This window comes from Lacerta agilis, chromosome 7, assembly GCF_009819535.1.
Source record: "Lacerta agilis isolate rLacAgi1 chromosome 7, rLacAgi1.pri, whole genome shotgun sequence".
NCBI lineage: Eukaryota > Metazoa > Chordata > Lepidosauria > Squamata > Lacertidae > Lacerta > Lacerta agilis.
The window spans coordinates 49,562,888-49,586,037 of record NC_046318.1 but is presented as its reverse complement, the minus strand read 5'-3'; the positions used below and the strand labels follow the sequence as shown (position 1 = coordinate 49,586,037).

The 23,150-nt window shown below is 43.6% G+C and overlaps 1 protein-coding gene across 1 annotated transcript; it reads left to right on the top strand.

Moving 5' to 3' along the window:
* Positions 1-2,453: 2,453 nt before the first annotated feature.
* Positions 2,454-22,283, top strand: LOC117049983 (transmembrane protein 68-like). The gene is made up of 7 exons (XM_033155219.1): positions 2,454-2,659; positions 4,038-4,368; positions 15,786-15,950; positions 17,706-17,899; positions 18,837-18,897; positions 20,920-21,059; positions 22,108-22,283. The coding sequence occupies exons 2-7, from the start codon at positions 4,041-4,043 to the stop codon at positions 22,210-22,212; spliced, it is 993 nt and encodes a 330-aa protein (XP_033011110.1). The 5' UTR covers positions 2,454-2,659; positions 4,038-4,040; the 3' UTR covers positions 22,213-22,283.
* Positions 22,284-23,150: the final 867 nt, after the last annotated feature.

The window sequence follows — 23,150 nt, the reverse complement described above, 5'->3', positions numbered from 1 at the left end:
TCCAACTCTGGGGTTGCGGCGCTCATCTCGCACTACTGGCTGAGGGAGCCGGCGTACAGCTTCCAGGTCATGTGGCCAGCATGACTAAGCCACTTCTGGCAAACCAGAGCAGCACACGAAAACACTATTTACCTTCATGCCGGAGTGGTACCTATTTATCTACTTGCACTTTGATGTGCTTTCGAGCTGCTAGGTGGGCAGGAGCAGGGACCGAGCAACAGGAGCTCACCCCGTCATGGGGATTCAAACCGCGGACCTTCTGAACAGCAAGCCCTAGGCTCTGTGGTTTAACCCACAGCGCCACCCGCGTCCCTAACAATAGTCTTTGTTGTTGTTGTTGTTGTTCAGTCGTGTCCGACTCTTCATGACCCCATGGACCAGAGCACGCCAGGCACCCCTATCCTCCACTGCCTCACGCAGTTTGGCCAAACTCATGCTAATCGCTTCGAGATCACTGTCCAACCATCTCATCCTCTGCTGTCCCCTTCTCCTTGTGCCCTCCATGTTTCCCAACATCAGGGTCTTTTCCAGGGAGTCTTCTCTTCTCATGAGGTGGCCAAAGTACTGGAGCCTCAACTTCAGGATCTGTCCTTCCAGTGATCAGTCTTCTTTATTTTATATATTTATATTTATATTGATTGATTTATAGTCTTACCTGAATTCAATTTCATTTGGTTTGCTACAATCCACTCTTCAACTTTGTCCGGACACTAAGACATTTACAATAATGATAAATCAGAAAATAAATATTTGAGAGTGACAAATTAATTCCAACCCCTGCTGAATGCCATCTAAAGGGGGCTGGAATGGGCAAAAGTGTCCCTCTGATAGTTGAGAGCCAGGAAGGACATTACATCTGCAGACATTTTCTCTTGGTGGCAGTAGAGGCCAAGACAATGCATTCCATGGGTATGCTGAGGTCAGATCAAAACCATTCTCATTTCCCTGACATCAAACACACCCACAAATGGGACCTCTCACCTATGATAGGCTGGACCAGCTGGTCTCAGGTATGTTACCTCATTATTTATGCCAATGGAAAGGGAAAGCAGGGGGTGGGGGGCAGGGAGAATAGGGAAAGAAAAAGCCACTTCATCCCATACTCCCACCTTGGCAACTCTGGATATGGTGATAGTTCTGCTATGGACCTCTCCAACCACACCCTTCAGATTACTCAGCCATTCAAAGATTTTCAAGAATGCCTCTAAATTAAACTATGCCAGAAAAGCAAATACCTGTGTCAGTTAATTAAGTATTTCTATTGTTTTACCCCGCCCTTTGGCTACACTCATGCCATAACCTATTTGAACTGGGGTTCCACAATTTGCCAAAAGACAAAGCCTCAAGTGCTTACCCAGCATCTTAGGCTGCCACATCATCTTTGGCTAATTGTGGAAGTGTGGTTTACAGGACTCCACACTTCCCCCTCTGCGCGTTCAGCCTGCAGCCAGCTGTGACTTGGGCCCCAGAATCTAAATCCTTCAGTAACTGAAGGTGAGCTAAGGGGAAGAAGCTTCAGTAGCACGCTATCGGACATGTATAAAAGCATTGCCCTTTTGCCTAACAGTCTTGTATAGTAGTGGAAAAACAGAGTGACAGCTAGAGACCCTGCACTGCCTTGGGGGAGCTGAGAATTCTTTATTCCAGGCGCTTATGTAGCCAAAATGGCACCATCAAAAGAGGGCAGTATTAGTAGGTTTTGGGAAACCCCAAAGTTTGCAGGAGGGCAATTAAAAACAACAACCCCACAGCAGCTCAAAAAGAGGGGAAGGAATCCTCAAGAGTCTGCCACTTTTTTCTCCCCCACGTCATTGGTAAGATGGTAGAACCATAGCTTCAGGTTAATTTGTTGTTGTTGTTGTTGTTGTTGTTATTCCCCGCCCATCTGGCTGGGTTTACCCGGCCACCCTGGGCAGTTTACAGCATATATAAAACATAGTAAAATATCAAACATTAAAAACTTCCCTATTCAGGACTTCCTTCAGGTGTTCAAGTTGCTTTTTAAAAATGCTGAACAAATATTTTTAGGAACCAACCTGTTTTTGAAATTGTGGTTTCAAATTGTTTTCACTGCTTTGCACTTTTAAAGTGCCCTGGGACTTCAGGGTAAACAGCGGGCAACAAATTACATTGTTAATAATAATAATGGGATTTATGCATTTACCTTGGCAGGGTTGTTTTAGATTTTTCTTTTTGCTTTTTAGATTAGTACTAAATAAGATGTGAGCTACAACAGCCTCTGCAGCTGCCTTTCTTGTTTGGAGGAGGACAAAACTACGTCCTCCCTTCCCTCTGGGCAAGATGGGAGATGCGCAGCAGAAACCCTCTCTCCAGTCGCCGTTACGCGTCCCTCTACTCTTTCTTTTCTCTATGGTGCATTTCCCGGAAGCTGCCTTCTCTGACTTGTTTCGACACCTGTCCGCCTACTCAATGGGTCTGGGTGGAGCAACGACCCTAAAGTTAGCAAAGGACACGCTTTCCTCTTTTGGTGCATCCTCGCTCGGGACAATGTGATGGTGGTTAAGTGCTATCTGCCAGGAGTGGCCGCTTTCCATACCGCCCCTTTGGGGGCGGCAGGAGAGGAAGAAAAGCCAGAGCTCTGCCGTCAAGTGAAGCGTCTCTGCAGCTGCCGCCGCCTCATCCTCCCTCTCCGAGACAGGTGAGGCTGTCTTCTCTTCCTCCTCATTAGAATGCAACAAGTTGTCTCTTGTTGGGGGGGGGGGGAGAGGAGTTGATAGAGGGAGGGCAGCCATTCCTGTGTCCTTTCTCGGCTTCCCCTCCTCCACCCCCATTACATGGGCAGACTTTTCTGTTGCTTTCCCCCCCACTTCTCTCAGGACTTCCCATCCCCGTTTTTGGCACTCTCTCAGTGATTCTGACTTGAGTCTTTGCGTTGTGGCGCGGACGCCTTTATTATCTCTTGTGCTTTATGAATGTTGCAAGGGCTTCTTCACGTGGCAATTCTTGCAACACCATGCCAGGGAGATATTGGAGGTGTGTGCAGCTGGGAAAGCGCGGCTCTCCGTTTGCTGGAAGCCATCCAGAGAATTTATAGGAGGAGAGACAAGATTTGAGCTGGTCTTTCCTGATTTGTAAATGTTTATCAGTTCAACTGTTTATTAATTCAGCTATCGGTCATCAATTTGCAGAAGTGTCTCCCTGTGCACCGAGTTGCTGTTGTGTGTGCACTTGAGCATTTGTGTTGATTTTTTTTTAAAGTGTTTTGTGGGAGTGTCTTTTTTGTGAGATATTCACTTGTCTGCTTGCTCTTTATTGCTGAAAGACTTTGAAACATGATGAGTGCCCCCAAAGGACCAATAGCTCTTTTTGAAAAGGAGGTGGTTATTTCATCAAAAAGACATTTGTGACCCCATCTCTGTCAGGTATACAGATCTAGTCAATGTATCCCAGTAAACCCACACTAGTTAAAAGAATGAAGATGATCACTGAAGCGTTTTTAAAAAGGGATCAGGTTTCCATCATAGAACTCAGTTTGCTGCTCTTGTCTTTGTCACGGCACTACACCAAAAGGATGATGCTGGGACACAGCAAGAGAACCGAAGAAAGCCATGCATAAATTGTTGTTGATGTTTATTAGATTTACTGTATACACTTCCCTTCATCAAAAGATCTCAGGGAGGTTCACAAGATAAAGTCTGGAACAAAATCCCTCCTGTACAAAGAAAGCTATCTTAGATGGGCTTTGCATTTTACAACACTGAGAGCTTGTTTTCTACTACTGTATTGTAAAAGTGCTACATGGGAGATAAGAATCTGTTGCCGTACATTGCACTTCATAGACTTTAAGAAGCATGGGGTAGACAAGTTTTACAAGTTCCCTAGTTGCTTCACTCCAAAACTTGATTGTTGTGTTTCACTTGGCAATGACAGCAGTCTGTATTCAACTTAAGAGTATCCTGGTCTTTAGTGAAAATTGTCTGGAAATCCAAACTGACAGTTCCAAACACTTCTTTATAATATACTGTGCAGATGTTTATATCCTTTAAAAAACATTATTTTGTTTTCTTTTTAAACAGAATATGATAGGCCGAAATGAATCCTGTGGTGCAGAGCAGATGCCCATGTCTTACTTGACTTGCCTGCTTTACATACTGGAAGAATGGACTGGAGTAGAACACCTGGACGAATATCTGAGTTACCTGGTCTACCTCACATGGCTCTTTGCACCATTGCTTGTAGCCTTTTTACTTCCTGCAATCATCCTCATTCTTGTATATGTCAGCATTTTTATTCTTCATATTTACAAGTTACGGACACATCTAAAAGAGGTTTATGCAAATGATTTTTGGGATGGTGCAAGACTAACAGTGGCAACTATATGGTATGTTCATGCAAAAATATGGAATGGTAAGTACATTTTTCTTATGTAGATGACATAAGCTATATAGTCTTCAAGTATAAGGATACAAAATCAATACTTGTTTTCAGAAGAACTTTCCCAAGCATTTTTTTCAGTAGCACTGCATAAACTACTTTGTTATTACAGTTTCAGAGGTCCAGTATTTTTTATTCCACTTTCTAATCAATCACATTCCTATATTCAGAATGTGTATACGTTGTAAAAAAAAATCTGTTTGATTAAAGAGGAATTCTTCCACTGTAGAATGTAGCTTTATATCTTACATTCATGTATGTTTGAGGGAGGCAAATGACAATAAGGTTTATGTTAAAGGAGCTCTTTCTAAGTTGTTCGTTGCTAACTAGTTGCACCATATCTTTCCCAAACTCACTGGAGTGCAAGGTAGACTTTCTGGAGATTGTAAAAAGAAGAAGCAAAAAAAACCAAAATCATTTTGATTTTGTACCATCTATTACCCAGATGTGTGTTTGTGCACACACCTCTGTGGTGAGGAATGCATAGTGTGTGTATAGGAATGCACAGGCCTTTTCCTACAGGAAAGTGGAATTCTGTTGTGATTCATTCCTTTTAAGCAAGAACTGCACCAAACTAAGAGGGTACATGAGATTCTCAATACAATATAACAATAATCTCTTTAGCTTGTTCACTACCGTGTTTCTCCTAAAATAAGACACCATCTTATATTTATTTTACTTAAGAAAATAAGCCTATGGCTTATTTTCGGGGGTGTCTTATTTTTTTTATTAAGTACCATATAGTTCTGGGCACCTGCCTCCTCCTGCCGCGGCCGGCGTTGCTGCTGCTTGGTCCAGCTGTCTCGGGGCACGCGGCCCTGCTTGGCGCCGACCCGGCAGGCCACCTCCTCTTCCTGCTGGCTCCTGGAGGCTCGGGGCGGTGGGCGCCGACCTGGCAAGCCTCCTCCTCTTCCTGCTGCGGCTTGGCGCCTGGAACTGGCTGTTGCTGCTGCTGCTGAAGTACTAACAAAGTGCCCAGCAGCGCCGCACGGAGCGCCCCGAGTCGCAGCAGCAGGAGGAGGAGGCTTGCCAGGTCGGCTTCCAGCAGCGCTGCGCTGAGCACCCCAGGCCTCCGGAAGCCAACAGGAGGAGGAGGCGGCTCTTGCTGGGTCCCGCTGGCTCGTGGCTCCAGGCGGCGTTCGCTCCGGCTCTTGCTGGGTTGCTGGGCGTTTTGACGGGGCTGCACCAGCAGCAACATCTGGGTCTGGGTGCCAACCCGACAGGCCTCTTCCTCTTCTTTGGCGCCCTCTAGAACTGCGCCCAGCACTACGGCTTATTTTTGGGGTATGTCTTATATTTTGTGAATGCTTGAAAATCCTGCCATGGCTTATTTTATGGGCACGTCTTATTTTATGAGAAACAGGGTATAAATCCTGGACCACAAGGCTTTTTAGACAAGCTTCTTGTTAGGGAGAAGTCTTGTAGAATGGACAATGATGGGGATGCATCAGTGGTTTCCTTCCTTCTTCCCAGCTGCCAGAAATCAAGGTGTTCCTATGAACTTTCAAAGAAAACAGGAACTTCACGTAATCAACTCTGTCTACTTTTCTTCTGCTTCAGGCTACCTTAACTATCATTTCCCAGTCTGGTATGTCATACTTATTGTCTGTTACTTTCCTGTGCTGTACAGACACTAATATTTAGCAACTGTATTCAGGTGACGTAGTTTGTCCATGAAAGACAGATTTAGTCTGAGTGAATAGTTAACTATATTTTGAATTTATATGCCCAATGATGTGAGGCTAATTTTTTTTAATAAGTAAATTGGATTATTTTTTTACAAAAGGTTCTAAAAGATATTGTGAAGGTCAATAATGAAACAATTAAAGGCTTTCTAGGCATGGTTGCTAGACTTGTTCCCTTCTTTTTGCTTGAATAATGTATGCTAATTGTAGCAAGTATATTTTAGAAGAAAATGAATAGCATGAGATTGCCTCTGAGTCTGACTAATGGAATTGGTGGCAAAGTATAGTCAGAAATCTCTGCTTGAAAAACTACATTATGACCAGGAAAGCCGTCTACTCAGAAGTAAGTCCCATTCAGTTCAGTGGGACTTTACTCCTAGACAAATGGGGTTACAACCTCAGTCAGTATTTCTGCTCCTTCCCTTGCAAATGATAATGAATAGCTCCACACTCATTCCTGTTCAAAACCTAAGCAGCCTAATTAATCCTTCAAATATCCCATAGCTTAGGGGATGACAGACTTCAGGCTTGTTTGATCTACATTTTTTCTTGTTAAAACCCAAAGATCTATTAACCTTAGCCAGGTGCAAACAGACACAAGTACTTAGAATTAATGAATTCTGAACCCAGTGATTTTGAGCATCAGAACAAAACTGAACTCTTCAGTCCCTCCACACGTTAATGCATCACTTTCTGCTTCATTTCAGCACTATACAGTAATGTGGGTGTGCGAGTCATTGCTAAACAATTGGGGATTTGAGAATCCTTGCCAACAGGGGCGTATTGAGCCGCTTCGCTGTCCGGGGAGGCAAACGGAGGCACCCCTGGGGGCAGGGCGCCGCTCCGCAGCACGTGCGCGTCCTGATATGCATCGTGACGTCACAATGCACGACAGGACGGATTGCGCATGCGCGGATGCCACACATGTGCAGTCCTCCGTGTGGGCGCTGCTTCTCCCCCTTTAAAGTCATCGTCGTCTGCTGCTGCTGCTGCTGCTACCACCACCTTCCCTCCCTCACCCTCCCCTTTCTAGCGGAAAGAACTACACACCCCAGGGTGCCTTGCAGGTCTCTCCCTGGGGTTTCGGATGCTGCTCCTGCTGCTGACAAGCGAATGTAATCAGAGAGCTTCGGAGGCAGCCAAGGCAGCGACAGCAGCTCTTAAGGAGCTTGAGCCGAGGGGAGCCTCAGCCAGATTTTTTTTTTCTGCCCTTCCCCTTTCTGCGAGCAAAAGCAAAGCAGCAAAGCGGCAGGAGAGGAGGCGAGAGAAAAGGAGGAGGCAGCAAGCAGGGAGGGAAATCGCCACCAGCAGCAGCTGAGCAGCAGCAGCAAAAAGAGAGAAAGAGAGGGAGAAACAGTCAAGGGTCTGGTTTGTCTTCATTTCCTTCGCCCCCACTCCTACCCAGCAGCAGTAAAGAGAGAAGGCGGTGGAGAGAGTAGGGAGGGAAGAAAAAGACAGGGAGCTCGAGAGAAAGAGAGACAACGCAAATTCTCTCAGCCTTGCATATTTTCCTTCCTACCCCTCCTCCTGGCTTTTTCTTTTGTGTGGCGTGTTTGAAAGGAAGGGAAGGAGGCAAAAGAGACGGAAGAAGAAAGAAAGAAAGAAAGAAAGAAAGAAAGAAAGAAAGAAAGAGTTGGGAGCGGGGAAGGAGGAGGCATCGTAGAGTCATGTCCACTCCCTGGCAGCATGGAGCCCTCTCCTCTGGAGGAAAAATGTCTCTCCCGAAAGGCAGCAGCCGACGACAACGTGGGCTCGGCTTGCTCGCTCGGCCGGCACGCGCTCAGCCTCTCCGCTCTCCTTTCCTGCTGCTGGGCAGAGCCACGGAAGGGAGGGGTGGGCCAGCGAGAAGTCACACTTGTGGCTGGCATGATGCGGCGCCCCTCCTCGCTGGCCCGCCCCACGCTTCCCCTCCGCGGCTCCACCCAGGGCGCCCACCCCAGCACCGAAAAAAGGAAAATAAATAATAAAGGAAAGCGCGTGCTGGCCGAGAGAGAGAAAGCGAGCAAGCACAAGCCAGCCGCCGTCACATGCCAAACAAGGTTTTGGGAATGGCTGGGACTCGGAGTTGCCGGTCGCGGGGGTGGGGCCCGGAGTGTCACCCCCCCCAGGGCGGTACTCGGGGCGACCTGCCCCCCCGCCCCTCCTCGATCTGCCCCTGCTTGCCAATCTACTTCAAATTCCCCAGAAATCTGCTGATAGATTTTGCTCCATAGTGTCCACTAATGCCCTAGCCTAGCCTAACCTGTTATATGGAGGAAAATAGTTAAATCATAGAATCATAGAGTTGGAAGAGACCACAAGGGCCATCCAGTCCAACCCCCTGCCAAGCAGGAAACACCATCAAAGCATTCCTGACAGATGGCTGTCAAGCCTCTGCTTAAAGACCTCCAAAGAAGGAGACTCCACCACACTCCTTGGTAGCAAATTCCACTGCCGAACAGCTCTTACTGTCAGGAAATTCTTCCTAATGTTTAGGTGGAACCTTCTTTCTTGTAGTTTGAATCCATTGCCCCGTGTCTGCTTCTCTGGAGCAGCAGAAAACAACCTTTCTCCCTCCTCTATATGACATCCTTTTATATATTTGAACATGGCTATCATATCACCCCTTAACCTTCTCTTCTCCAGGCTAAACATACCCAGCTCCCTAAGCCGTTCCTCATAAGGCATCGTTTCCAGGCCATTGACCATTTTGGTTGCCCTTGAAGGAAAGTATGCAATTAGGGCAGGAAAGGGGAACCTGTGGCCCTCCAGCTGTGGTTGTACTTGCAACTTCTCTAAGCCCCAGCCAGCATGGGCTTTGGGTGTGGGTTTTGGGGGTTGTAGTCAACATTTGAAGAGCCTGAACTTTTCTGTCCATGATATAGGCCATGATATAGAAATCGCCTGTATTTCTGTTCAAGCCAGCAAAACCTGTTAGCCACAAACACTGTGACCCAAATTCTAAAAAGTGGGTTGTTCAGGATTAGAGTGGCAAACTGCATGAACCACCCACATATGTTGCCTCTTGATTCACTGGAATCAAGGAGTGCATTAAGGCTAATAAGCAGCTTTTGAAATGGACTTGTTTAAGATTACATGTCATGTTTTCAGAAATGGGAAATATGTTGGTACTTTTGAGACTGCAGATTTGCTTGTGCCACACCGAATTTTTTATTGATAAGAAATACATTGGAAAACAAAATGAAACAACTCGTAGCAGTGCTTGATTTATAACAGAACCTAACTATTTTATAATATGATCCTAGGATATCAAGAAAGTATAAAACAATGCAGCTACACAAGAACATAAATCACTCCCAAAAAATAATTGTAAATGAGCCTCTTACATATGATGTACCTTAAGTATGTATACAAACTCAGTGAGAGGTGTAATCTTGCTTTGCTGGGTAGCAGGGGTGGAGCAAGGGCAGGGCATTGCCACCCTGGGGCGGGGTGACACTTAGAGCTCCCCACCCCCACCATGCTGAGTGAGGCTTTTTGCTGGGGAGGCAAAGCATCCCCTCCCGCCAGCTGCTGGCTGGCATGACACCACTCCCATCTTTCCTATTGGGCATACTGGCACATCACACCAAGGTGCTATTTTCAAGGGGGTGACATTTGGCACCTCCACCTGGAATCCCAAGCAAAGTTGCAGCAAAGCCAGTGGCTGTAGGCTCGGGACTCACCATAGCCCTGCTAAAGCATTAGCCCTTCTTGCCTTACTCAGTCCTCCTGGACCTGGGCTACCATCCGCCCACACCCCTTCAAGTCACAGTGACCGTTTTTGCGCTCCCCCACAATGCTCTGCAGCCCCTCATTTGCATGCAGAGGCAGAGCAACTCATGCATGCAACTCCTGCATGCAAATGAGGTGCTGCATTTCAGGTCTCAGGGCAGTTCACAGAATAAAATCAAGATATAAAACAGGGGTCAGCAACTTTTTTCAGCCTTGGGCCAGTCCACCATCCCTCAGACCACGTGGTGGGCCGGACTATATTTAAAAAAATATATGAACAAATTCCTATGCCCCACAAACCCAGAGATGCATTTTAAATAAAAGGACACATTCTACTAATGTAAAAACACACTGATTCCCGGACAGTCCGTGGGCCTGATTGAGAAGGTGATTGGGCTGCATCCAGCCCATGGACCTTAGGTTGCCTACCCCTGATATAAAACCACAAAATACATAATAAAAATACAAACAAAAACCCAATAGCCCCCCGCAAAAAACCCCACTTAAAAAGGGCATAGGATGCAAATCAGATCAACCCAAGGCTTGGTTAAAAAGAGGAGTACTGTATGCAAGATTCTAGTCCTTATTTGATACCCCAAGATTCCGGAGTACCGATTCTAGTCAATATCCCAAGATTGTAGTCCAAACTTTGTCATAAATTAATCCCCAGCGGCAGCTTAAGAAGACATCTTAAGAACATAAAATGGCCTGGATGAAGCCCATCTAGTCCAGCATCCTGTTCTCACAGTGGAAAGTCCCCAAGCAGATTGCAAGCACAAGAGCTCTCTCGACTCCTGTGGTTTCCAGCAACAGGTAATTGCTTCTCCCAAAGAATTCTGGGAACTGTAGTTTGCTAAGGGTTTGCTGGGGATTGCAGATTGTAGGCTATAGTTCCCAGGATTCTTTTGTGGGGTGCTTTAAATGTATGGCCACTCAGTAGCACATACTGACTTTCAGAGCCGTTCCCTGCCTTAGAATCATAGCAGCATAGAGTTGGAAGGGACCCAGTGCGGTCATATAGTCCAACCCCACTGCGATGCAGGAATAGCAGCAAGCTCTCATTCGTAGTGTTTTTGTTTTTCTCTTCTCTGGCTTGTTTTGGTAGGAATCGGATCTTATTTTTCCTTCTTTTAATAATTTCAATTGGGGGGGGGGGACAAAAAAATTATCGCACCCGGGTACCAATTTACCTTGCTATGCCATTGTTGGGTAATTTCATTTATATTAGGTCTAATTTGAGACAAGCAAACTCATCTCATCAACACAAATAAGTCTTTCTCTTTTCTGATTTTTCATTATTTGTCAGAGTTGCAAATCCCTGTTCACAAACACATGTTGCGCTGCCACTCCCAGGGTGACGGAGGGAGCGGCAGCGCGTGGGAATGGTGGGAGGGGCTGCCTCTTGTCACCCCCACGTGCCGCCGTTCGCTCCGTTGTCCCAGGAGCAGCAGCACCGCACACACCGTGCGCTGCTGCTCCCGGGGGGACGGAGCCAGCGGCAGCGCATGGGGCTGACAAGCGCCGGCCCCTCCTACCACTCCCCACGCTGCCGGTCACCCCGGGAGCAGCAGCGCTGCACGGACGGGGTGCTCCCTCGGCCGTGCGCTGTTGCTCCTGGGGTGACGGAGGGAGCGGCAGCGCTTGGGAATGGCGGGAGGGGCTGCCGCTTGTCACCCCCATGCGCCGCCGCTCGCCCCGGGAGCAACAGCGCACGGCCGAGGGAGCACCCCGTCCGTGCAGCGCTGCTGCTCCCGGGGTGACCGACGTTGCCTGGGGAGTGGCGGGAGGGGCGCCGCTTGTCGCCCCCACCCGCCGCTTGTCGCCCCCACCCGCCGCTTCTCGCCCCTGTCGCCCGGGGGCGTACCACCCCCACCGCACCCCCCTAGCGACGCCCCTGGATAGGTTTGATCTTCTTGCAGTTCATTGGACTCTCAAGAGTCTCCTCCAGCACCGTAATTCAAAAGCATCAATTCTTCGTGGATCTTCTTCATGGATCACTGCCTTGTCGTGGCGAAGGGGCTTGAATAACTCAGAGAAACCCAAGATGGACAGGTCATAGTGGAGAGTTCTGACTAAATGCGATCCACCTGGATCCACCTGGATCCAACTGGCAAGCCACTCCAGTATCCCTGCCAAGAAAACTCCATGGACAAATATAAATATTAAGTTATGTATTATGAGGCAAATGCTGTAAGAAATTCAGTCTGCTTCTGTTCTTAACCTTATAGCCCCAGTAAATGGATGGCATAGGACAAATGTAGCTAATCATTTTAAACCCAAGGACTGCATTCAGTTTTGACAAACCTGCTTGATGCCAAAGGAGAGAAAAAGAAATTCATGTTCACATGCATACACTGCACTGCACTTGTTCACCCATGAATCTCTATCTCTGGCACACACAACAATCATGCACATACAGGGATCCTTTCTTTTTCTTCCCCTGTGCAACTTAAATCTCTCCCCTCAAACCAGCTGGGTTGGGGATCTCAGGGTGACGCTTCTCCTCCTCCCCCCGCAAATGGCGAGGATCCCCAGCCCAGCTGGTTTGAGGGAGCCCAGTGGCATCGTTACAGCATCGCTACCGGGCTCTCCCGGCCCGCCTGCCCCTCCTTGCCTGCTCCATGAAGCATCTTCGCTGCCCCCCGCTGCCGCTGTGGCTTGTAAAAGCCTGCTTCTACAAGCCATGGTGGCGGGGAGCAGTGGAGGATGTACTTCACGGCTCCCTGTCAAGCAAGCGGAGCACGCACATTTACAGGGAGCCCCAGCTCCCTGTAGATGTGTGCACTCCATTTGCTTGACCAGAAGCATTCGCTCCGTAGGACGCACCAACACCTCCCCTTTTTAGGAGGGAAAAAGTGCATCCTATGGAGCGAAAAATACAGTATTTGAATTTGAAGTTATTACAGCTATGGATTTTCAACCAAATGTAATCCATTTTCTACTAGTTTTTTTCCACCAAAAAAACTAGGCTACAAGTGCATTTATAAAAAAAAATAAAATTAGGCATTTATAAAATCTTTTGAATGCTAGTGTATTTTTTCTGAAATCCTCATCATTTTATTGAGCTCCGTATAAAATTTCAAAGAGATCTGATCATTTGTTATGGAGAAGAATAAAAAGAAATGTACACAAGGGTATCTCGTGCCGAGGGTCTCAAGAGGGACAGTCAACGCAGATTTCACAAAACTTCGAAGTACTATAAAATTAAATCCGTTTGAGATAGAGAGGGGGAAAATAAGGGGGTTTCAAATTTCATCAATATCTGAGATGGAGGGTGACATGACCTCATTGAAATGACGTGGAATGACCCTTTCCTTAAACTCAGGTTGATGACGGTTCTTGGATATTCTTAAGCATATATATTTGGCTAAATAGTCAGGTGTTCACATGAGTTTATCTTTACCTGTCTTGCAGCCCAGGGCTGGTCCAGCCATTAAGCGCAGTGAGATTGCTGCCTCAGGCAGCAGAAGCCCCCAAGGCTGTGTCCTTATGGGCACCCCTTCTGCCCCACTGCCTCCACTGCTGCCACTGACACTGATTGCCAGCGAGATTTTGCTTCAAATTGGCACCATTGCTGGAGGCGCCAGGATGGCACTTCCTGTTTTGCCTTAAGCGAGTAAAATGGGACACTCCACCCCTGTTGCAAGCTACCTATTTGATGAAACATAATTATAATTAGATTATGGAACAATGAACTGAAGGTTGGGAAGTTCCCCTCTTCAGATCTTGCCTCAAGTGACATGGTAAACAATTTTGAGTATAGCACAATAAACATAGAAAAAATCTAAATATTTTACCTTGCCTTGCCTTAATCTGAAATGATTTTATTCCATTCTTCCTAAAGGAGCTCAGATTTGTACACTACATTAAAAAACTTATAAAATGATCAACATGGAAAGGCCGTGAAATAGCAGAACTGCTAAATTCCATAGCCCATTTATGGCCCAAATCCCCAGGTGAACATTTTAAAAATTGGTATCTGAATAGTGACAATGTGGGGGACAACCACATTTCCTTTTGGAAGGAGTTCCATGTTCAGGGTGCTGCTATTGAGAAGGCCACTGCCTTAGACCACCACCAATAAGCCAGGCCACTGGTTGGATCTTGGAACACAGGCCTGTAGGTATTGGGAGAGCACTTATTTAAGTACTTTGCTCCTAAGTCATCTGGGGCTTTGTACACCAAGTACCAACACATTAAAATAGACCCAGTAGCATGCAGTCAACCAGTGCAGAATTCTGAGGATTGGAATCACTTGAATCTCATCTGGCTGCCCCTTTTAGGAGCCTGGCAACCACATTTTGCACTAACTGCAGCTTCCAGACTATAGTCGAGGGTAGCCCCACATAGAGTGCATTGCAGTAACCAGTCATGAGGTTACCGGAGTGTGGATTACTGAGACTTGCTGTCCAAGTCCAGGAATTGCTATAGCTGGTGAGGAGTAACTGTTCCCACTGAGGCTACTTGTATTTCCAGTGACAGCTTTGAAATCTTGGAGAGCTGCCAAACCATGTACCTTTTCTTCAGGTGCAGTGCAACCCCATTCAGAACAGTCTCTCCAATTCCTGGACTTGGAAACTCTAATTGTGAGCATGTGGTTCTTAAAGATTAGCGTCTACAGCAGGCGTCAGCAACCTTTTTTCAGCTGTGGGCCAGTCCACCGTCCCTCAGACCATGTGGTGGGCCAGACTATATTTTTTTTTGGGGGGGGAGAACGAATTCCTATGCCCCACAAATAACCCAGAGATGCATTTTAAATACAGTCGTACCTTGTGTTGCGTTCGCTGCAGGTTGCAAACGGCACACAGAAGTGCTCCACGCGGTCTGCGCATGCGTAGAAACGTTCTGCTCAGGTCGCTCATGCGGAGAAGCGCGATATCGCTCGGGTTGCGGACTTTTTGGGGTGCGAATGGCACCCCGGAACGGATCGTGTCCACAACCCGTGGTACCACTGTAAAAGGACACATTCTACTCATGTAAAAACATGCTGATTCCTGGACTGTCCGTGGGCCGGATTGAGAAGGCATCTGGCCCACGGACCTTAGGTTGCCTACCCCTGGTCTACAGCTCTAGGTCCTCTTTGCAACAGCAACAACAAAGGTGGTTATTCCCCCACTTTGCAGGTGTTTTCAAGAAGAGGGTGTGTCCATGAAGTAGTCAGTGAAATCTTTTGAGTCAGATGGGACAGAGTCCTTATCAACAGAAGAATTCCTTTTGAAGGTAGAGTAATGTTGTAAGCGGATTGTCTCCACAGATTTTCATATATGTTCTTTCACAGGGTGGAGCCAATTGTATTGGAATGATCAGATATGTTTTCAATTGCCCACTCTACTTGCAGAAAATGTTTCTCAGGAGCGAGGCAGAGAGGGAATGAGATCCTTAATATTTGATAATGGAACAGCAGCAATGATCTGAAAAGGACAAAAGCCATTGCAATTTTGGCAGGACACTATAATTCCTCTACAGAACAGGAAAGTTTTCTTTGGAGATGGACTTTATTGATACTGATTGCATTTATGAAAGAGTGCACAAGTATGTCGAGGAGTAACTAAGGATTGTGAGATTTAGCTTTTGCTGGTGGAGAAACTGAGATGAACACCGATTATATATGTCGCTTAATCTTTGTGTCCCAAGGTAACCATATAACCCATATTAGAAGCTCTTACTATTTTTCATGACAGAAGCTAGTTCAATACAATACAAGATACCATTTTAAAAGCAATGCAACTTCTGTCTAAAGTAACAAAAGAGAAGTCAGCAGTTACCTAATTGGCAGACAATTCAGTCATTTATGAGGGTATTAAAAAGTAGTTCAAAAGAGGCTTTCTTTTCAGCAAAGTGTTCAGTCCTTCATATTGATTGGCCAGTTGTGGTGTGACCTTTGCTTGCCTGTCATTTGCAGCTGTAGTTTGCATACAATTCTGGTGCTTATTTGAGTAAGCTTTTGCAATGCAAAGTTGATATCAAATGTTAACCTTCCCTTCTCAACAGGCTATGAGTTGCATGGCCTAGAAAAAATACCTGATGGACCAGCCCTATTTGTTTTTTATCATGGAGCAACACCTTTAGACTTTTTCTACTTCATGTCTGCTGTTCTTGCTAAAAAGAAAAAAATCATCCATGTAGTTGCTGATCACTTCGTCTTTTCATTACCAGGTAAAAACTGTGAAATGTGATTAAGATGCTTATAGATCAGTTAAGAGTACTAACTGGGCATCTGAAGACACGTGTTATGGACAGGGTTGGTTTGTTTGTGCACACAGGTGCATTCATACATAAATTCCATGAGCAAATGTGCAGTTTGTAGAGTTGTAGAACAACAACTCAAAATGAAGAAATGAACACTGGCTGTGTTTGTATGTCATTTTTTTAATTATTTCCTTACATTTATATCCTACCTTTCTTCCACCATGGAGCCCAAGGTGCTATACATATGATTCCCATGCAGTTCTGCATTGAGATTTTGACCAGGCCTTGGCCCTGCTTACCTGTAGCAATGTGGTAGCCCCATGTGACTTCAGATCGCAGACCTGGGATCCATAGCTTACCATGACACATGAACACACTCACTGAGAATGTTCTTAAATTGTGGCTTCTGCATAGCAAATTTGAAATTTGACTTACTTTATTATGATTCGCCTACTGGAATGAGTTCTGTCTTCAGTGGTGAAAATCGGTAACAATGATCTGAAAAGGGATTGACTGTACCTTTTGTAGCCCTTTGAAGATGGGAACAATGTCTTTCATGACTTTTAAAAATATATCTTATATTAAAAATAAAATAACCATTATAATAAATAAATAACCATTCCTGAGGAATGGTTAGAAAATAAGGTGTTTCTTATTCACAGTTGCAGCCCTATACAGATGTAACACTTAACAATGGTTAGCATTTGCCATAGCTTGTTTCCTTTACCCTTTGCTAAAATTCCCAAATGTGCCATGAAATATAACTTGCTGTGCTAAGCCATTACCCTTAAGTGAGAGTGGTGTAGGAAGACACTGTTAAACTAAATAAAATTTAATGTGACCAAATGGAAAGGTCACTTGACAATTCTTTTTGTCTTATCATTTTTTATTAGTTTTATAAAAAATACATTGATAAAATCCATCACATTATCCTTCCTTTTAACATGTTGGCTTTATCAAGCCATGACTTCCCTCAAACCCTTCACATGATTTTCTAACATCTATTACTTATATTTATACTTCTTAATTGCACTGATAATTCTATCTGATCACACCAAACTCTATGAAGCTTTTAAATGTATAGTGTCTATAAAACAATTCACAAGTTTTATGAGATAGAATGTGTCTAATCCAGTGTTTTTCAACCTTTTTTGGGCAAAGGCACACTTGTTTCATGAAAAAAATCACGAGGCACACCACCATTAGAAAATGTTAAAAAAAATAACACTGTGCCTATATTGACAATATATAAAGTAATTTTTCAATTTTTCCCACGGCACACCAGGCAACATCTCGCGGCACACTAGTGTGCCGCGGAACAGTGGTTGAAAAACACTGGTCTAATCTTCAAAACACTAACTTTTCTAGAGTGATAATAGTAACAGCGTGTTGATGCTGAATTAGTACCATGTAAGCCCGGCAGCACTAAGCTTGAATTGACACAAATGCACCTGGAAATTAGGTAACATACTTTGTCCTTGAGAAAAACGATGAGTCGATAGTTGTTTAAAATTATCACTAGTTATTGTTTTGAAAGTAAATGTTTTGATTAAGCCTAATATTGATGCAGGAGTATATGAACAAGAGGTGGGTGCTGGACTGCATTTAGGTGTGTAAAATCCAATTCTTTCATGGTTTTGTTCAATATTTCCATTTTTCCTTTTTGCCTACTGTTTATTCCAGATTTCTCACATAAACTCTCTGTTTCTTAACTCTTTGCAGGTTTCAAAATCTTAGTTGATGTGTTTAGTGCTTTGCCTGGATCACAGGAGGAATGTAAAAAAGCATTAAAGAACGGGCGCACATTGGCCATTTCACCAGGAGGAGTTCGGGAAGCCCTGTTTAGTAATGAATGCTACACCATGCTATGGGGAAATCGTAAAGGATTTGCTCAAGTGGCTATTGATGCAAAAGTGGTGAGTGTTTTCTGAGCATAAATGCAATATAACACTGCAGGCATCTTAACAAAACCAACACTATAAGTGTTGGAATCTTTCTATATGTAAAATCAATGAAGTAAAGACAGATGGTTTGCTTGCCCATGTTCTTCATCCAGAGAGAACTACAAGAAGCAAGAGACAAGCAAGCAGAAATTGAAACAAAATGGATGCACTTAATGGCTCTTCAAAAAATGTATGTATGGAAGCCCATCACATACATTGCGAATCTATATAAATAATGTTTCCATTTATCCAAGTTGATCAGATCTTACATATTCCAAAATTACAGAACATCAAATAGAAGTAAAGTCCTGAATTGTTCCTCCTGTCTTATCTTTTGAATGGCCATCTAGACTAATGTGAATAAATGAATGTTTGATATGCAAGGCTATTACTGGAGATTTCTTAATATGTTATGTTGCTTTCAGATGTTTCGTCTGATTGACTGTCATACAGTCTGAGGGCTTGATTCATCTTTTTTTGGAGGGGGGCTGTCCTGGTACAAAAAAGAAGAAGCTTTAATTGTATCAGTCTTTTCATTCTGAGAATTAATTTCATCTGCCCTTAATTGTTTTAAGTAAATAGAAGGCAAAGTCTGCTTTTTCAAATTGCATTGAGGATGAAATTAAGGATCTTACGGACAAAATAATGTTCTTTAACGGGAACAGCTCACATGGAATGTGAGAGCAAGTGAGAAAAATTGCACTAAGCTCCTTGGAGCAAGCACAAGATACAAATGTAATTAATGAATGGTTTAGCATGGTTCTCTCGGCTTGCTACTCATTTAATTAATCCTATAATGATACAAAGTAATCGTTAGTGAGTAATCACTGAGGAATGCACTCTGTTATTTAGGATGCAACGCCTTGAGTGTGAGACAGAAACTGCTAACGTATGTCCTTCGTCTTTACAGCCCATCATTCCCTTTTTCACACAAAATATTCGGGAAAGCGTTCGAACACTTGGTGGAATAAGTAAGCAACTTCAGTTTTTGGGGTTTTTATATTATGCTTTCAGTTGTTACATTTATTACTTTCCTGGTTGAACCTTTGGCTTGCTATCTTTGGTGCATATAGAGGTAAGATTTTCTTTCTTGAACGATGTGGTTGACACTTTAATCATTCAGTGCTGTGAAGTGAATATGTTTTAGTAATCCAAAACATCTGGAGGGATGAGGCTTCTTTATTCTAACTCAAGCTCTACAAATCCACAAGTGTCAGTTGTCCTTTTGGAATTATTAGGAAAGCTTTGATACCTAGATATATATTGTTCTGTGTAGCAAGGTGTTCCAGACTGGTTCCATTTTTTCTTAAATCTCCTATTACACCCACCCCATGCCTTTGACATTCCATGTTGTAAAAGAGAGGCAGAGAAAGAAAAAAAGTGTAATGCACAACCATTACAAAATATAACAGAAGGCTCTGTTGCCTTTCTATCCTCTGATCCTTTTTGTTACTTTCCTTTCTATTGTTCTCTGCCTCCACCCTATTCATGCTCAGACCTCTCATATGTCTGCTTCTCAGCCTGGCCTTCAACCACCCTTAGGCAGCCACCCTGCTTCTGTTTATCCCATACTTTAGTTTCCATACTTCATAAGTCATCTTTCTGCTCTGCTTTCTAGTCTTCACCATCCCTGTGCCTGCTTCCTGCCTTCTCTTTTTCCTAGGCACTATACAATAGTTTTTTTTCCCCACCCCACCCCCAAACCAGGCTCTTTAAAAAAATAAATGGCAGCCACTATTGTAGTTTTTATCTAAATCTTAAAATATTAGCTAATTGCATGTATAATCAAAGATAAAGAAGGCAGACTAAACATCATTTTAGGGTCTTCCTAAAGAGGGCGGCGGCGGGGGGGGGGAGATTTGCTGCAGTTCTCACACTTGTTTAGATATAAGTTCTGTCCCTCTTATGACAATAGCACATTGACTATGGTCCTATGAAGACCTAAAGAAAAGCCAAGCAGAGAATCTATTTATCACAGGACATGCTCCCTGTCTCATTAACGCAGTTAAGAAACCAGAACTATGTTTCTAGAACAATGACTCTTTCCTCCAAAGCAACTTTTGGAAACTCTTTCTTTTACTATGCTACACTAGGGAAGAGATGTTATATAGGACCTAATCTTTTAAAATAGCTTCCCACCTTGTAATTTTAAGGCTTCATTCATACTTAACACTAAGCTTATAGTAAAAACAAAATCGAAAATTCTTTCTAGTAGCACCTTAGAGACCAACTGAGTTTGTTCCTGGTATGAGCTTTCGTGTGCATGCACACTTCTTCAGATACCTGGTATCTGAAGAAGTGTGCATGCACACGAAAGCTCATACCAGGAACAAACTCAGTTGGTCTCTAAGGTGCTACTAGAAAGAATTTTCGATTTTGTTTTTACTATGGCAGACCAACACGGCTACCCACCTGTAACTGGAACTAAGCTTATAGTCTTGGACTCCTGCACTTCTCTTTCTCCTCACAGCCATGCAGTAGAGGAGATCATAAGTTTTTGCCTCTGTTTTCAAGTAACTGTAGTTATTCAGTATGTTGAACCAAGAACTGTGGTTAGTGTTAATTATAGTTAAGAAAATGCAGTAGGATTCCCTAAACTAGAATTAATATCAACAGTTTGTCCAGATTCGGATATTACTGGTTGATGAAAAATGGAAGCAAAAGCTTGTGATTGGTGGTGGGGGTAACATTATATGCAAACACAACCTACAGCTTGGAGGTATTTCAGCAATTCTTCTCTCTCATGACTTCTTGCTTAGAATGCAAAATCTGTGCAACTAGCTCAGGGTTGGATATACATACTCCAGAACTGTGTAACTTTTAGTTTGCACCAGTAATTTATGAGGCATTACTGCCAACACGTGACTTGAAAGCCATTGCCTCCAAGATACCTTTAAAGAGTTGCATGATTTGGGCAACAGAACTTTATTTTACCTGCTATTCTCTTAAATATATATCTCTCCCCCCCCCCCCACTTCTTTTTAATGAACCAGAACCACTTAGATGGGTGTATGAGAACACTCGCTTGCCACTAGTCCCATTGTATGGAAACTTCCCTGTCAAACTACGCACCTATGTTGGAGATCCTATTCCATATGACCCAAATGTAACTGCTGCAGAACTGGCAGAAAAAGTAAGTTTTTGTTTTCATAATGCTGAAGTAGCAAAGTTACTGTCCTAATCCTAAATAATTGTAGAAGGGGACGACAGAGGATGAGATGGTTGGACAGTGTTCTCGAAGCGACTGGCATGAGTTTGGCCAGACTGTGGGAGGCGGTGGGGGATAGGGGTGCCTGGCGTGCTCTGGTCCATGGGGTCAATATTCCTATGTTCTGAATACAGTTGTGGAAATATTCCAAATAGCCATGGGGTGAAGCTGGTTAATTTCATTGAATTTTGGGTGAACTGCCAAGATTGCCCAGTGGTACGCTAAATCAGTGGAGAACATTTATAGAGGTTGTGATTTGAGAATGGTGATGGGAAAAGGTGAATATGACCTGGCTGAGATAAAGATGCAAAGAACTAAAGAAACAAGAGGGTGCAAGGACAGTAGAATAAGGAATAATGAGAGATGGCAGAAGAGTGGCACATATCTCCTTTTGAAGATAGACCTTACAAGCTTTAAAATACATTTGTTGAAACATATCCAACTTGAATCCTGCTATGCTGGACTTCACAGCCAGAAATTTCTCTTATTTCAATCTTGGCCATGATGCTAGAGTGTATTTTGACTTCTCAGCTTCAGGTTTTTCTGGATGATTCAACCTGGCATTAGGCTGGGTTAAGGAAGAGGACCAAGTTTACCTTGCCACACATAGGGAATATTATTAGAGAACAAACATTAGATTTCTTGTGAGTTTATGGAGCTACTTACATATTTGAGTTTCGTTGCCTATTTTGGGTCTGGACACCATGTTAACTGTTTAGCTTTGTTAACTATATGCTATAAATCATTGGATAGAAAGCACCAGAATTCTAACTTCAATCCACCTGACAGTTGCTGACACTTCGTACTCCATTTTGTGCGTTTGCATCTCACACTTGTTTTGTAGTTTTGAAATTAAACTGCTGGTATCTTGGGTATTATTGCTACTAAAAGGGCTAAATCCTGGTTTTAATTTTAATCTGTGACTGACTGAAAACTGTTACAATAATGAGCTATTTTCTTTTTGACCTTATAGGCAAAAAATGCGATACAATGTTTAATAGACAAACATCAGAAAATACCAGGAAATGTATTCAGAGCATTGATGGAACGATTTGAAACACAGAAAAAAGAAGACTAGTGTCTTTTTTGGTTCACAAATAGTTGTAAAGTATTTTTAAATTATGTTTATGATGTGATGTAATATTTGAGGAGAATGCTATTGTATTTTACTTTCTTTACAATTGTACAGTTTTACAGAAAAACAAGTTATTTCCCCAAAATATCCTAGTTAAATCTGGGAATTGGGAATCTTACTCTTTAAGTACCAACACAACAAACTGATATATTTTAAAAAACACAGTTGTACCTTGGAATAAGCTATAAAATGACTTTTTTAGTTTCTTGAAAATATATGGAATTTCCATACAATTTTTATTTAAATGGAAGGTAACATTAGGATGTATTTGAACATTACAACTGTGTCCATTTCATGTCTCATGTGGTATAACAGAAATTCTCCAATCTTGATAAAGACCTGAATTATATTTATTAACATTTGTGAATTGAAGATGATGCTATTGCTGTCAAACTAAAACTGCAAAAATACGCATGGGTACCTGGGACTAAATCTCAGTGAACTCAATGGAGGCTGGCTTCTGGGTATACATGCATAGGGTTGCACTGTAAGGGTGCTTCGAAAAGGCCCTGTGGGTGCTATAATTTTACCATGTGTAAGGAACATTTAACTTGCATTACCTTCATTTGAAATCCCTAGAAATGCAAATACCATCACAATTTGCTGTGCTGCAAAAGTGTTTATTTGGAATTCCATGAACTTGCATTGCTGAGTTTTGCCTCTTTGTAGAGGGATAGTATTCCCTCTAATACGACCCCTCAAAGGGTTAAGTTTTCTCTTTTTTTTCCATCTTTGGTGGTGGCTGAAGGTTTAGAATTTCCATAGACACTCTAATAAGGAAAGCAAGCAGGATTCATAGTATACAATTGCACAGTTCTTTAGCCCCAAAGAGCAGTAGTTGGATAGCCTTATGCATCAGAAAAATTCCAAAACATGTCGAG